This window comes from Mucor velutinosus, assembly GCF_035048745.1.
Source record: "Mucor velutinosus strain NIH1002 chromosome Unknown tig00001545, whole genome shotgun sequence".
In the NCBI taxonomy this organism is placed as follows: domain Eukaryota; kingdom Fungi; phylum Mucoromycota; class Mucoromycetes; order Mucorales; family Mucoraceae; genus Mucor; species Mucor velutinosus.
In genome coordinates, this window is record NW_027041925.1 from 265398 (window position 1) to 281780 (window position 16383).

Below are 16383 nucleotides of genomic sequence, written 5' to 3' on the forward strand. Positions count from 1 at the left end.
ATTCCCGTGGTCTAAAACAGCTTATGACGCGAGAAAACACGGTCTGAATGCATCCCTTTTGCTGTGTTTTACAAATATCTGAACGGTAAGAGGCAATACAGATATGCTATCTACTTGAATATCAATTTTTTTCGTTGATGCAGATATGAAATACCGCAAGAGGGTTGAATCTACAGTTGGAGTCGTTTCCGGAAGGGTCTTAGATAATAATGAACGCTTGAAAATGGAAATTTCAATATATGATGATATAATCTGATATGGATGATCTTACACTGCCTGCAGCATTTTAGGGTAATAGATTGTTCAGCCAAAGCCAACATGGATCGGGCTGCTTGATACTCTGAAAGGTTTTGAATTCATCAAATTTTTAAGCAAGATTGAATAGCAGAGGACGTTAGGTCTTTATGTTTGAGTTAAGGCCTCTTCATTTGTTGTCAGACCTAGGATTAAATTTGATATGGGACTCAATACTCCTTCACACAAATGAATCAGAGATGCTAAATGTACTTGTAGGAGGTTTGATTCATACAATAACAGAGGAAAAGATGCAATCCCTTGTGGGCTCATATGGCAACATTTTAATGCTAAAGATACAGCATTGAATTTATAGACTAGTCTGACGAACAATCTATCACAGTATTGAACGGATGACATCTGGCAGGTGCCAAATTGAGACTATTTTTTGTTGTTGGCAACACACAGCTATATCATGGATCTATTATCAGTTACTGGTGAATCAGCTGTATATACCAACCTATGGCGCCACTAACCCCATAACCACCTATCACCGCTCATCCCAAGCTGATAAACCCACTGATGGTGGAAGTCGAAAATAAGGATTCAAGTGAAACCATCAAAAAATCCTGCTTTTCTTTCACCTCCTTAAAATATATTTTCTTTTGTCAACGCACCGAGAACGCATTTCACACCTTTTCCATCTCTGCATTGGCCTTGATCACCACAAACACATCTCCCAGTGAGTTACAGCAGTAATATCAGCAACAACAACAACAACAACAACAACAACAACAGTGAGTATATAGTTGGCAGGAATTAGTACAAGTCTTTTCGATTTAAACATCCATGCTGCTACTGCTGCTTGTGTTCTGTAGGGATGAATGGCAACAGCAACAACCGGAACAAGCGAAACAACATGGATAAATCCAAAACTATTCGTGTGTCAGACTTAAACCCACTCACTATATCATCTACGTTGATGGAATACTTTGATAGATTCGAGACTGTAAGAACAGCTATCTTGGAAGAAGACGATAATGGTAGCATGGCAGGCACAGCCATCATTGTATTTCAGTAAGTTTTTTTTTTTTATGTGGACAACACACACAGACAGCCCAAGATCGATACACTCAAATCTCCCCCCCCCCCCAACCTTGCCATGTAGGAGACCTCCTTCCAATCCCAATGAGCTCACAGAAGGCAACCACAAAATTGATGGCAGAAAAGTAAACATCAAGTTTATCCGAAATGAGGTATCAGACACACATCAGCTGAAATGGGATAGAGACATGATGTTTCCCCGCTTTTTCTCTATGGGCTTCATGCGCACACCAAAGAACTTTATCGACGGATGGTCCAGCACAGAAAGAGACCTCAAGTTTGAATTTAATTATACGCTGCGAAGAATTAACATCTTTTTCTCCCATTTGGGCCAAGAATACAAAGTGGAATTCAAGTTCAAGGATGTTGCTGGAGAGATCTATGCCGAGAGAGAGAAAAATACCACCATCTTGACCATCCCACTGAGATACCCGGGCATCTTTTGGAAGAGAAATCACCAAGTGGTTACCAACACTAAGCATTCATCGTCAAGAGACAAGAAATGGGAGCGAGTAACACTGATCCCTAGGACAGCGGATTCTGACATCTCTGCACCACAAAAGACGCCCTTTTTGCCTGTAGCCCATCCCGATGCTCTGGATCTCGGTAACTGGCTGACATTTCGCCTAATGTTCAGCCCACAGCCTCGATTTGCTGCTGAATTCGATCAAAAGTTGCAGAATGCCGCCAACTACAATCTGGTACCTCGTGAATTGGGTTGGAAGGCGCCATTCGTCAAGGTGGATAAATTGCAAGATATACCAAAGCCTTTTGGCCACAAGGAGCGCTGCGAGCTGGGCTTGGACTTTGACGTGCTGTACATGCTGGAATCAGTCATCTCTTACCACTATATCAATGAATACAACCTGGACGACGAGTTCTATTCAAAGCTCATCAATCTAGACCCTGTTGTTATTTGTGCTGTTCTTCAGATGTTGAGCGAGTCAAAGCAGCGTGTGTGGAATCCGTTGGCTGAAATTATAAAAATCTGGAGCAAATGGGACATGAAAGTGATCAAGAAGCGAAGTGTGCCCAACCATTGTGCTTTACTGCGCAAGATCATTGTGACACCCACCCACATCTACATTCAAACACCATCTGTAGAGACCACCAACAGAGTCATTCGACACTACAAGGATCAATCCGAAGGCTTCATTCGCGTGCAATTCATGGACGAGGGACACAATCGTGTGGGTGGTGCTGGTAACGAGAATATGGCCAAAGACTCTATCTACCTCCGCATTTTCACCATCCTGAAGCGTGGCGTGCAGATTGGCAAGAAGCGTTATGAATTCCTCGCTTTCTCTAGCTCTCAATTGCGTGAACAAGGCTGCTGGTTCTTTGCTCCTACTACGGATATCAATGCACATACCATTCGTACCTGGATGGGTGTCTTTTCGCATGAAAAAGTGGTGGCCAAGCATGCCATTCGCATGGGCCAATGCTTCTCCTCGACGCGTCCTGTCTACACCTTGGAGGAAGATGAAGTAGAATACATTGAGGATGTCAAGCGCAATGGCTATACCTTCTCGGACGGCGTGGGTAAGATTTCTCCTGAATTGGCCAAAGAAGTAGCGTTCCGTCTGGAGCTCAAGTCACCACCAAGTGCGTTCCAGTTCCGTTTGGGTGGGGCCAAAGGCGTCCTTACCATTGATGAGCACTTGGCGAATACAAAGGTCAAGGTTCAGTTACGACCCAGTCAGATCAAATTTGAATCCAAGCACCTTACGTTGGAGGTCATCCGTACATCGACTTACATTCATGGCTACCTCAACCGTCAAGTCATCACACTGCTGTCGTCTTTGGGTATCAAGGATCAGGTCTTTATGGACTTTATGCATGAAATGCTGCAAGATGTGGATCGCTTGTTCTCCAGACCTGAAGAAGCTGTGCGTGTGTTGCTAGGCAACGTCGATGAAGCTGGTACAGCGTTGTTTATGGTGCCTCTGATCAGAGCTGGTTTTCTCGAGCGTGGTGACCCTTACATTAAGAACCTGCTCAACTTGTTCCGTATCAATATTCTGAAAGATCTCAAGAAGAAGGCCAAGATTATCGTTCCTCAGGGTGCCTACTTACTGGGCGTCATGGACGAAACTGGAACGCTGGAAGAAGGAGAAGTCTTTGTGCAATTTCATGACACGTGTGGCATGAGCGCCAAGCAGCAGCTAATCACTGGCGATGTTGTCGCCTTTAGAAACCCTTGTTTCCACCCTGGTGATGTACGTGTTGTCAAGGCTGTGGACAGAGAGGAACTCCATCACCTTGTTGATGTAATTGTATTTTCGTCCAAGGGTATGCGTGATATTCCAAGCATGTGCTCTGGTGGCGATCTTGACGGCGATGACTACACTGTGTACTGGGATCCAAGACTGATTCCATCTGGAAACTACGTTGCTATGGACTACACACCAGCGCCTCCCAAGCTCGTGGATGAAGTGAAGATCAAGGATATTCTCAAGTTCTTTGTCAACTACATTAGCAATGACAACTTGGGCCAGATTGCCAATGCACATCTGGCTACGGCTGACCAAAGCCCCACTGGTGCCAGAGATGGCAGATGCATTCGATTAGCACAACTTCACTCTGAAGCTGTCGGTAAGTACTACAAGCGCATGTCTTTAGACACCAGGGAACTCATCCTCTCTTGACTAGATTTCCCCAAGTCCGGTAAACCTGCCAAGCTGACCTCTGATCTCAGAGTACAAATCTTTCCAGATTTTATGCAGAAGAAGGATCGCGAGTCGTATCAATCAAAGAAGGTTCTCGGCCAAATCTTCCGCTCGATCGACAAATCCAATTACAAAAACTACAAGTCGACTCTCACATCCGAGTCAGAGTTTGATGTGCGTCTGCGTGTGCCTAATATGGAGCTTTACATCCAAGAAGCCAGAGAGCTACGCGCTACCTACAACAACAACCTGAGTGCACACATGAACCAATTTGGCGTTCAGACTGAAGCGGAAGTCTGCTCAGGCTATGTTATCAAGTGGCTCAAGAAGGGCAAGTCAAAGAACAACTACCAGCAGCACGAATACACCATGAAGGCCATCAAGTCTTTCAAGAGCCTGTGGAAGAAGGAATTTTTCAAGGAGTTTAGAGATGGCTCTGGTATGATTGATCCAGCAAAAAACCCGCTTATGGAAGCTAAGGCTGCAGCGTGGTACTATGTCACTTATCATCCCAACGAAAGAGAACGAGACATGTCAGTGGAAGGAGGCTTTTTCTCATTCCCCTGGATTGTATCTAATCTCATATGTGAAATCGCGAAAAGAAGTAATCAAAAGAAGGACGAGATCGATATCATGGCCTCTTATCCATTCACAGAAGAAGAGATCCGCCAAGGCCAGGCTAGATTAAACGTTATGAGACAAGAAGTGGTCATTGTCGAGCAGGATGAAGACGATGACGACGACGACGACGAGGAGGAGGAGGAGGAGGAAACCGATGGTGAACATGAAGCGGATGAAGGCGATGACCATCCCATTTACGTTAATGACAGCAGCAAGCTCTACCCTGCCAAAGGAAGCTATCCAAAAGCCACTGACAGATCCTTTACCGGCACCAGGTCTCCTATTTTTGCTATGCCATCGCACCGAGCAATTGTTCAAAGTTCAGCCAATGCCACTGATGAAGAATTGATAAGAGCTTTGGATCTTTCTTGATGTGCCAAGTCGGCTTCCTTGTATACCTCCCATTGTAGTTTGAATAAAGCTTGCCAATCGTTCGTACTGATGATCGCTTTGATACCCATCAACATTAGGCTTTCGACACTGTGGATCACCTCTAGGGTGACATTTAGATACGCTAAGCATGACTACCCTTGAATCAGCACGTAGTGGCAAGTGTGTCACTACAAAACCTTGCTTGTATCAATTGCATTTGATGAAACCTGACATTCAAATTCTCTATAACGCGGGTTCTATTGAAACGCGCCTCCAGTTCTGGTCCTGGGCATTAATTAGGCTGGTGCCAGAAAAAATTTCAGTGTGTCTTTTGCTTCTTTTGATTCCATCTCTTTCAAGATGAAACGAACAACAACTCAAAAGAAGGAAACACAAAAGAACACGCTGCTCAGCTACTTTGCATCCACAAAAGCACCACCCAAGAAAGAGCCCTTATCCTCATTGATTGATAAAACAAACCCTCACACCATCAAGCAGACAGCATCAAATCCAAGCAAAGCAAGAAACCAAAAGCGGCAACAGCAACCTATTGACATGACAAACGATGCTGACGACAGCGACGATATCATCATGATCTCATCTCAACAAACCGTGATAGATCTCGAATCGAGCCAAAGCAGCTTCCAATCGACAAGCAGTAGTCAAAGTTCTACACACAGACTGAACACAACAGAGATGGTCAATAACTCGAAATACAACAGAAAAGGATGGTCAGTAGAAGCAAAGCAAAGAGGGCCACTCTCATCCAGTCAAGATAGCCGCTTATCGCAATCAAAGAAACCATCACAGCAATTCGAACGACTCCAGCTCAATAAACCTCGCATCACTGCCAAACCGTCTTATGAATGGTTGGGTCCCAACGATGTCAAGCCTTACAGCTCCAACTTTAGTCCATTTGTGTCTGCAGCAGATCACCTCAAAGACGATGCACCTCGTGTTACATCACAGTTTGAAAGATCCAATTCGCAGCCTTACATATCATCCTCCTCTGGAGGAAAGAGAGGTTGGACCGACTATGATGATTCTTCATCATCCACCTCTTCATACGGATCCAGTTGGAGCAGTAATAGCCTTACCAGCAGCAAGAGACGCACTTTACCCACACAGCCAACAAGACCAAAAGATACCAACTGGTCCAAAACCAAGGCGAAACCTGGCTATGGCCGACAAGCGCATGCTAAAGTGTCGTATGATAAGCCTATGGTCATGAGCCAAATGGCATCTTTATCTCCCACAGCGTCAACAGAATTCACCCCGGAGCTATCGGATGAACAGAAACGAGTGTTTGATATGGTGGTCCGTGAACGCAAAAGCATTTTTTTTACGGGCTCGGCTGGTACAGGTAAATCTGTCTTGCTGCGTGCTATCATTGCAAAACTGAGATCTACCTATGGAAGTCGATTGGCAGTAACAGCATCCACTGGTATCGCTGCTTGCAACATCAACGGCTGTACATTACACAGGTAAGCGACAGTATGGCATTAGGACGCATGGCTCTTTTATTAACGTCTTGGATAGCTTTGGTGGTATTGGCATAGGTGCAGAAAAGGCAGAGGAGCTAGCAGCAAAAGTAGAATTCAACAGGAGATCCAGCGAGAGATGGAAAGAGACCGATGTTCTCATCATTGATGAAAGTAAGTCGTTGCGCAATTTGCGCCTCAAGCTCAACGCATTACTGACACACACACACACACACACACACACCTATGTAGTCTCTATGGTGGATGCCGAACTTTTCGATAAAATGGACTACATTGCAAAGCGTGTCAGACATACAGATGCTCCCTTTGGCGGTATACAGATTGTTGTCACTGGTGATTTCTTCCAACTGCCCCCTGTGAACAAGGAAAGAGCATCCAAGTTTGCATTTGAAGCAGAATCATGGCGAGCAGCTATTTCTCGGACGGTGCTTCTTACTCAAGTCTTTAGACAAAAGGATGGCAGTAAGTCTGTTTCACTGTAGGTTTGTCATAGCACACTCACATTGCAATCCTTTAGCTTTTGTCAGAATTCTGAATGAAATGAGATTGGGCATCTTGTCAGAGGAAGCCATTTCCATCTTTAGTTCCTTGTCTCGAGCGCCTGCTGCGTGTGATGATATTCAGCCTACTGAACTGTAAGTTTGCTCTATGCCTAATCGCAATTGTGGCACACATGGCTGACAACTATAAACCAGATACCCACTTAGAAATGAAGTAGATGATTCCAACAGAAGACGATTGACTGAGCTACGCGGCGAGGAAATTGAATACAAAGCGATTGATGAGGGTGATTCGCGCAAACTGCAGCAATGCATTGCTCCTACATTGCTCCACCTGAAACTACACGCACAAGTCATGCTGCTGAAAAACATGGATGCAGAACTAGTCAATGGCTCCCTTGGGGTCGTTGTTGGCTTTGTAGGCAGAGGCAACTATAGGAACAAGGCGGAATGTGAGATGTTACGAACACCACAGCGCAAAAGAGATAGAAACAGCTTGTTTGCAGCAGACAAGGAAGGTGATGGTGAGATTGACATGGATGTGCCGTGGCCCGTGGTCAAATTCGCAAATGGCAGGGAGATGATTCTTGAGCGTGAAGCCTGGTCTGTTGCACTGCCAGGTAAGAAAAACGGCCATGTGTAAAAGACGTTGGCGATCCTAACTATTCATGCAACAGGTGGCAGAGATGTGTCCAGAAGAAGACAGCTACCATTGATGCTTGCTTGGGCTATTTCTATCCACAAGAGTCAGGGCCAAACACTGGATGCCGTTCGAGTGGATCTTGGAAAAGTCTTTGAGAAGGGTCAGGCCTATGTCGCATTATCCCGTGCTACTAGTTTGAAGCAGCTTCAGATTCTCAACTTTGATCCCGCCAAGGTTATGGCGCATCCTACCGTCTCTAATTTCTACAGGACCTTGCAAACATTCAGATAATGGATCTGTGTAGTAATAAAGTTGTGTCCCCTGGCTATCTGCAGGCTTGTTCCATGGCATGGCTCGTCCCAAAAGCAGATGTCTACAACTCGAATGAGTTCATGGCATCTCGATTCATTCACCATTTAGACTGAACAAGTTTAACACTGCCGATTTCTACAAACATTGATATTATCTTTTTTTTTTTTCAAATACAAATCGATCACCTTTTCAATGGCACAAATAACCTTGCTATGTGCCTGACCAGAGCAATCGATCGAGCCTATTTATTTACTATTAAGGAAAAAGAACGTTCAAGTAGTACAGATGAGAAGATTTGAGATCAGTTTTGTTGATGGTGCCATCATTTTTCGGTTCTTTCTACAGATCCAGCAGTTTGCCTTGTAGTAGATTCCAAACAATCTAAAAAAAAAAGCGTTTCCAATTGACGCTATTGGATGTAAATAGAAAGATACTAAATTTGTTTGCTTGGCTTCTTTTTTTTTAAAAAAAAAAAAAACTATATAATGAGGACATTCTTTTCTCATGTTCCCTGATCTGACAAAAAACGCTAAATTCTTCATCAACCTAGCGAATGGTAAGAAAACGTATATATGACACATAATTGACTAAAGCCTGTATCTACAATGTGATTTGCTGTCATTTTATTAGCTATCATTTCAATTGCTTCAATATGAGTATGTTATGCATTAACTGACACACGCCAAGATGAATCCAGATCCAGAAAAGGCAATAAATCTATCGAGATCAATCGGCATCCCGTGCGATAAACCAATCGCTAGGTAGAAGCTAATACATCTGCAGCAGATCCACACTAAAATGTACTCAGAATGTGGTACAATGTCTCTCTTCTTCAAGCTAACTGCGGGGCACACAATATCGCGATTTACATTCACCATTGGAAAACGACAACCGAAGGCTGTATAACTCTGATATGCTGACGATGGGATTGGTAAAGTGCTCTTGGTATTACATCTCTGCATGTCGTACAGTGTAGTGGCTTTTACCCTCTTTCTTTGTCATCTCAAATGTTAACATTCTCTGTAGCAAATGCTAACTTGGCATAGCTGCGGCAGGATGGACATGATAGGATATGTCATTGGATAGGTCTTCGATTTCGCATCTGGGAGTATCAATTACCTGACTGTTGGTTGAGGGATAATCTCTTGGGCTTGAAGCTTAAATATGTGAAATTACTTTTCCAGAATTATGGAGAGCAGGGGGGGGACCCATAAAATTTGATCCAACGGAATGGAACACCAAAACATTTCAGGTACTATAACAAATCAAGCTATTTTCGTTGATAGCAGCCTTCTGCTGCTGTTGCGATCTTGATAAAACTTAACTGTTGCTCAACACTTATTTGTTTGCCTTCCCTTTCAATCGGATCATTCCGCCTAAATAACATGGCACAAAGCTAAACGAAATAAATGTGTTTTAAATTTTGCAATGTTGGTGCCAAGCAAATGTCGACATCAACCCTGTTTACCATGGCATGGCAAGTGGCGTGTTTTCGTACGTGAGTGCCAGTGAGATGCAGAGAGCGAAAACTCGTATGATTTTCGAGAGCACTTGATTGTTTACTCTAATTTAGGCGTACAAGGGGAGGGGGGGGACATGTTAAACCAGGTGTTACACATGCGAGGATGCCTAATGCTTTGTATGTGTTTATTGGAACCAATAGGAATTGCATTTGAACTAGGGAAAAGCTCACTATTTGCTTTAGATGGAAGCTCTGTGGCTGATATGTTTTTACTAGAACAAGCAATTTGTACATTGAAAATCGGTTGTGTCTATTTCTGGAATCATCTGGCTTCCTGTTCCACTGCTACTTGCACTTATTCGATCGATCGATACATTTCGCCATCCTTCAGCTTGCATCTCTTTGTCCCCTCTCTCTCTTTCCACTTCTTTATGCTATCATCGACATGGCTGTATTCGTGTTTTGCTGTTGTCTGAGTGGTACATTTAACGTTGCCTGTTATTTTCATTTCGAATTGCCCTATCGATCGGGTACTTTTTTTTTTTTTTTTTTTTTTTCGTCTCAAAATGACACTACTTGACTCGTGCTAAATCTGCATCCAAAATACAAATTTCTGTAAGAAAACACACTAGATAATTTTGGAAAAATTAGAAGTAGGTATGCCATTTAAGTAAACGTAGAAGAAATTTTCTGAGTTTTGGCTACAGGGCAAACCAAACAAGTGGTAGTTAGCTTTGGGCATTTGAGCTTTTTTGATCCAGTAAAAAGCTAGAGATAAATACCATTTGCATTTCACCATGCATCGGTAATTTAGGCTGCCATGCCATACAGGGCAAATGACAGTGTATCAATTTTTGCGATGCTTGTTGGTTTATCTGTGATTCAATGTACCAAAACAGGCAATAATATAATGGCCTGGCTCTCTATCTCTGCTGCTGCTGCTGCTGCTTGTGGTTTGACAATGGAACGGCCCAGATTAGATACACACACAGCATATACATATTATTGCAAGGACGATCTTGTTTTTTAGACATTTAAATGAATTCAAAAATTTCTTTTTTTTTTCGTTTTCTTTTTCTTCTTGCTTTTTTCCACATATCCTCATTCTCACTTTCACCCTCATTTCTCATCTCACATGTCTCAGCAACGCAGAAAAAAGGCTGTAGAGTATCATTTCGTCGACATGAATGACCCTGATAGGTACAAGAAAATCAAAGTAGCTAGAGCCTGTGATTTCTGTAGAAAGCGCAAATCAAAGTAATTCATCATTCTGATGCCAAATTGAGAAACTCTAAATTAATGATGCCCCTCTCTTAGATGTGACATTGGTATACCAGGCTCAGGCACTTGTTCTAACTGCAAAAAGGCAAACAATACCTGCATCTTTTCGCCTGTCTCTTCCAATACCGCTAGTCCAAGAAAAGAAAGACCCTCTTTAGCGCTGTCCCAAGACTCCTCGTCTTCAAACAGTGGCCGATCAAGCTCATCCTCCCTCAGCAGTAGCAAGAAAGCCATGCCCACAGCAAACACAACCTATCAGCCTCAAAACCCCTTCTTTTCCATGGACCAGAGAGGTCGCTGTAGTTACGAGAAGCAAGACAATGGCACTTACAATCAGATGGCGATGCCCTCTGCATCTTCATCTTGTTTGCGTGAGTTGCCAGCCTATACAAAGCAAATGGAACAAGAGCTGTTTGACATTTACTTTTGCTATGTCCATCCGTTTTACCCAATTCTTGATCGCTATTACATGATACAAGCCATGAAATACGATTCGGAATCCATACCAACGTCATTGAAGCTCGCTCTAATGGCAGTGTCTCTTCATTTCTCCCCTCAGCAACAAGACGCAGAAATCCTGGCAGCAGCATACCATCAGCATGCCTCCATGCAATTGGACCACACACCCTCCTTGTCATCACTTCAGGCCCTGTGCTTGCTGTACAAGTATCAAGAATTGATCACACCCGTTGGTTCTTCGCTGTCCAACGTAGCTGTCAACTACCTCAAGGAGATGCAGACAATGATTAGCCAGCTCCAGCAACCTGAAGTCGAGAATGATCGTGCTGTGTGGTCTACTCAAGATGAATTTGTATGTCGCGCAAACTGGATTGTCTTTATCATCATTACGTTCAGCAGCACTTCAGACGACAGTTGGAGAAGCATGTTGGATTGCTGTGATCGACGCTCAAAACTCCCTTCATTGACTGAAACAGAGCACTATGATAATGGCGAGCTGAATACATTCTGCAACTTTAAGCATTTGATCGCGATTGCCCTCCTGTACTCTCACAGCCTGTCTCTCATCTCGGATGGCAGCTCCCTCTTTGTCAATGCTGATCATCCTGAATTTGTGAAGCTGGCACAAGGACTGGAGGCGTGGAAGTCAAGTCTACCAAGTCACATCACGCTTGCCCTGAATGCGGATCCTCCTATTCTCTACTCTGCTCAAAACCACAGTGTTGCCAACATTGACCATGATAGCTCCAAGAGTGGGTCTTACACCTCTTACATTTGCCTGGTGCATGACATTTTGGAATTGATCATCAGCATACATCGTCTATCCACTTCAAAGGCACCAATAGCAGAGGGTTTAGATATATTCAAAAAGGCGTCGCAAGTGTGTTATCGGGCTCATAGTTTCACAGTGGGTGATATGCAGACTCCTCACTACTCAAGGCTAGCAGCTATCCAGGGAAGTCGTATCATATCCTTCGGTCTTACACTGGCTCTGCAGGCACAGTCCTATGTTCATGAGCGAACTGGCGACAAATCACTAAAGAACGCAAAGCAGTATTATTCATCCTGCGCACTCTCGTTTCAAATATTCGACGACATGCTGCTGTCACCCCAATTGTACATGGCTATTCAAACACTGCGAGCTCAACTGGATGCAAAGGAACAACTCAACTTGGCGACCGATCAGCAATCATACGAACATTCACCTATGAGCAGCGACAGAAACAGCAGTACCCAGTCAACACCTGGTATTCAGCAGCAACAAAGCATAGATTACGAATTCACTCGACCTAATACTACCATGGCGGCATCACAGGACATATCAAATCCATTCTACTGTTCAAATACACATGAGCAACATCAAAGCACACCATCTACGTATCACACACGGGAGCAGCAGCAATGGCAGGACTATGACAACACACACTTTAACGGGAGCAACAGCTGGTCTTTGTCTGCTGGCCATTCAAGGCAAGAGCAAAGCAATGGCTACTATCAAGATGACTATGCCAGCCATCGCAGCGTGCCCATTACTCCTACATTTGAAAAAGAATTCGGTATGTCTTCTCCTAGTAATGATCCACTGACGACGCCTCCTCCGGTGTGTGATACTGATTCGTATTTTGCTTTACAGCAACCACAACAAGCACCTCGACACCATCACCGACAACTACAACACCTGCAACTGCTTCAGCAACAATACGTTAGCTTTGATGCTGCTATTTCAATTGCTTCGGGGGAATTTGGCTTAGCGTCTCTGCCTTGTGCAACACTTGCCCCTCGAAAAAAGAGTGTCAACTGACGCTCGCAACTATGAGTACCTTGTTCTTTTTGTTGGTTTCAATATGTCTATAATCCCTTCGTTTTCCCTTTCCATATTATGAATGTACATTTTCATGCCTCGCACTTTTTTTTTTCTTGTATTTTCTTACGCTAGCATATAACCATTACTACTACCACTACCATTACTACTTTTTTCATACAGCTAAATCATTAAAAATATGCATTTTTATCATCTTACAAAAAGTAGCATGAAGCAAAGTCAGCTTAACGCAAACATGAACGTATTCAGTGAATGTAATGGGTATTTTTATTTATTCAAGTGATGAAAAAAAAAATTCAAAGAGATGTATTGACTAATTAATTTTTCTAAAAGGTAACGAGGGATTGTGATGAAATGCTAAAAGGTGGTTTTACTTAAGAAGACCAACGATCTCTGATGGATGAAGTCCATTCGGGAGCACCTTCAAACCCATTTCTACCGTGTTGATAATCAGCAAAAGCCTGATAGATTTCACGTTGCGTGTTCATGACAAAAGGACCGTGTTGGACAATGGGCTCATTGATAGGTTCACCGGCAATAACGACGAAATGGCAATCATCCGAAGTAGATTCCACAGGAATATAGTCGCCCTCGTTAGCGCTCAAGACCAAAGTATGGTGTGCCTCTGAACTGTGCTTGCTGCCACCATAGAGAGCAGAACCAGCGATGGTATAAATGAAACCAGCATAGTTCTTGGGGATGACCTGCTCTATCTTCTTACCCTTCTTCAGCTTGACATCGATAAACATGGTAGGAGTTCTTGTCATTACTGGAGATTTTACACCATAAGATTCACCTGCAATGACCTTGATAGTGACACCTTCTTCAGGAGTAGCTTCAACGACCTTTTCCTTGGGCAACTCTTGATAATTGGGCTCAGACATCTTGTTCTTACTGGAGAGATTGACCCAAAGTTGGAGGCCATGAGCTCTGCTGTTGCTGGCAGGAATCTCAGCATGAACAATGCCCTTGGCTGCAGACATCCATTGAAGATCACCAGGACCAATGCGACCCTTGTGTCCTTTGAAGTCTTCGTGCAAGAATTCACCTTCCAACATGTAAGTGACAGTTTCAAAGCCACGATGAGGATGATCAGGGAATCCACCAGGAGCACGAACATCGAATTCATCGAGCATAAGGAAGGGATCCAAATTGCGCAGAGTTTGGCTACCAATAGAGCGGTACACTGCAGTAAAAATGTGAGTAAAAAGCGTCATTTGTTGAGTAATGAAAATTCAATGTTACCTCTGGCACCAACACCATCCATTTGCTCTCTGGAGAGAACAGATTTGGTAATGTTTCTAGCAATTCTTGAGACTGGAGAAATAGACATGTTTGTAATTGTAATTTTAAGTTGTTTGAATTTAAAATGATGAAAAAAAAAATGGAAAGGGTCAAAATGTCGGTTCTTTTATAGTAAATCAACATTTGCAGGTCTCCCTCCGCATTACATAACATTTGTAATGCTTATCAAGATTTTGGAATCCCGGATTAGTCATGTTTTGTGAATTCTCGCCATTTTGTTTGGTCACTAAAGTAAGCAAGTGATCAATGCTTATGTGTGATTTACAAATTCTTTATTTTATGGTGATTAACCCTTGATTTTGTACTTGCTATACTACGAAACAAACATTCCAGTTAGATCAAGAAGGCTCTACTTGATGAATAATACTCACAGATTTCTTTGGATCAAACACCTCCCATCGACTGGCAGGGAAAATGTGTTTGTTGCGTTCGTACCAGGCTCTTTCGACCACTTTACCAGCATGCGACTAGAAATCACACAATGTCAATGCATAAATTCTACAGTGTGATTTCCAAATTCATACCTCGTCCTTTTCAATAGTCGCATCATTGACAAATCGAATGTCTTCATGGACGTCAAAGTTGAACAGCGGTCCTGATTTTCCTCTGGCTTTGTTGATGATAAAGTCGTAAAATGTGAAATGCTGTTGACAACGTCAGAAATCACGGAAGCAACAAAATATCAGTGGAATCACTCACATGTGGAATAATCAAGTCTTCCTTGACATACAATAGATTGTCAGTATTGACCCCACGCAACTGCGAGAACTGCTGGCGACAAGCATCTAGGAATTGCTGGATAGAATCCCCCTTTTTACACTGAATAGCACAATGGTTAAAGTCTGCTATCGTCCTTGCCGACCTGATCCACTTACTGTAACCATTTTGCGATGGCCGCTACCATCCCAGAATGAATAAGTGATATTGATCTTTTCATCTACAAGAGCACCAAATCAGCAAATGACGTTTGCCACATTTCCATCCATCCACCTACTCTTGATTTCCTCTTGCTTAGCAATCCACTCTCTTCTCAACTGCTCACGCTCAATGCGTTCTTTTTCCTCTCTCTCTCTATCGGGCAAGAAGCTTGTATCGATTGTAGGATCCTTTAGCATTCTTCTCTTTTTCACTTGTTTATCATCCTCTTTGTCTGATGCTCGTTTGTCTCCCTGCTGCTCGTCCTCTGCTTCTTCTTCCTCCTCATCATCGCCTGCAAATGATAGCTTCAGAGGCTGCTTCTTCTTCTTTTTCTTTCGTTTTTCGTCGCTAAATGGTCTCTGTGAATATAGACTGTAACCGCCCCATGTTTATGAAACATACCTCAACGGTGCTGTTTTGGCAGCCTCTCGTTTCTGTTGCTCCTCTAGGTTTTCTCTAATTTTTCTATAATCCTTCAGCTCTGTCAAACCAATTGTACTGCTCTTCAACTGCGATTCGATGTCGGTTTTGGTGGTTACAAACTTGTCTGAACCCACGCGAACTTCACTCATCTATTCCTTTTAGTACTTAGATTTGCTATCCATTTGTATATGGAAAATTGGACCTACCTTGGCGTTTTTCTGACGCTCCTTTTCTGATTCTTCATAGATCTTTTGTCTCTGCTTTTCAAGCATAGATTGGCGAAGACCCTCAGCTTTGGAATCCATAATGTCAATAAAAATTTTCAACAAAGCAAGTAAAGCAGGCAAGAAGAGATGCGCTTTGGTTTGTTGGTTATCCTTTCTCCTCCCTCCATCTTTTTGAAAGCCAGCATACATCTATATCTTGTAAGCAATCAGTCTCATGCTCATTTTAAGCATAGTATGCATTAGATTTACCTACAGCATCTGCTTTCAGGGCACCAGCGGGTGCATCTTGACACTAGCTTGTTTGCAATTGATTTTCGAAACCTTTACCTACTAGCACTCCAAATTTGATCATAAAGATTGCTAATGCCAGCCTCAAAATTTGTGATGGATGACCAAGACGATCCAATTGATGGCGTTGACTGCAGGGCTTGTATTTCTGATCTATAACTCCTGATGTTGCCTTGATCTGTTCAAACACAAATGCATTCACTCGTACTCAGAATAGATTCATATCATGCCTGCTGTTGTA

At 43.1% G+C, this 16383-nt stretch overlaps 5 protein-coding genes across 5 annotated transcripts; 3 read left to right on the forward strand and 2 right to left on the reverse strand.

Moving 5' to 3' along the window:
* Nucleotides 1–1153: 1153 nt before the first annotated feature.
* Nucleotides 1154–5000, forward strand: ATC70_006245 (uncharacterized protein; the record flags this gene model as incomplete). The annotated part of the gene is made up of 3 exons (XM_064825524.1): nucleotides 1154–1311; nucleotides 1403–3933; nucleotides 3991–5000. 3 exons carry the CDS (start codon nucleotides 1154–1156, stop codon nucleotides 4998–5000), a joined length of 3699 nt encoding a protein of 1232 aa, XP_064676742.1.
* Nucleotides 5001–5360: 360 nt separating this feature from the next.
* Nucleotides 5361–7936, forward strand: ATC70_006246 (uncharacterized protein; the record flags this gene model as incomplete). Its single annotated transcript, XM_064825525.1, has 6 exons — nucleotides 5361–6484; nucleotides 6540–6655; nucleotides 6734–6964; nucleotides 7020–7137; nucleotides 7198–7622; nucleotides 7680–7936. 6 exons carry the CDS (start codon nucleotides 5361–5363, stop codon nucleotides 7934–7936), a joined length of 2271 nt encoding a protein of 756 aa, XP_064676743.1.
* A 2618-nt stretch (nucleotides 7937–10554) lies between these two features.
* Nucleotides 10555–12960, forward strand: ATC70_006247 (uncharacterized protein; the record flags this gene model as incomplete). Its single annotated transcript, XM_064825526.1, has 2 exons — nucleotides 10555–10676; nucleotides 10737–12960. 2 exons carry the CDS (start codon nucleotides 10555–10557, stop codon nucleotides 12958–12960), a joined length of 2346 nt encoding a protein of 781 aa, XP_064676744.1.
* Nucleotides 12961–13355: 395 nt separating this feature from the next.
* CBR1_2 (NADH-cytochrome b5 reductase) lies at nucleotides 13356–14314 on the reverse strand (the record flags this gene model as incomplete). The annotated part of the gene is made up of 2 exons (XM_064825527.1): nucleotides 13356–14167; nucleotides 14227–14314. The coding sequence occupies 2 exons, from the start codon at nucleotides 14312–14314 to the stop codon at nucleotides 13356–13358; spliced, it is 900 nt and encodes a 299-aa protein (XP_064676745.1).
* Nucleotides 14315–14572: 258 nt separating this feature from the next.
* Nucleotides 14573–15932, reverse strand: ATC70_006249 (uncharacterized protein; the record flags this gene model as incomplete). The annotated part of the gene is made up of 8 exons (XM_064825528.1): nucleotides 14573–14599; nucleotides 14658–14753; nucleotides 14811–14930; nucleotides 14986–15105; nucleotides 15162–15223; nucleotides 15281–15552; nucleotides 15607–15776; nucleotides 15834–15932. 8 exons carry the CDS (start codon nucleotides 15930–15932, stop codon nucleotides 14573–14575), a joined length of 966 nt encoding a protein of 321 aa, XP_064676746.1.
* Nucleotides 15933–16383: the final 451 nt, after the last annotated feature.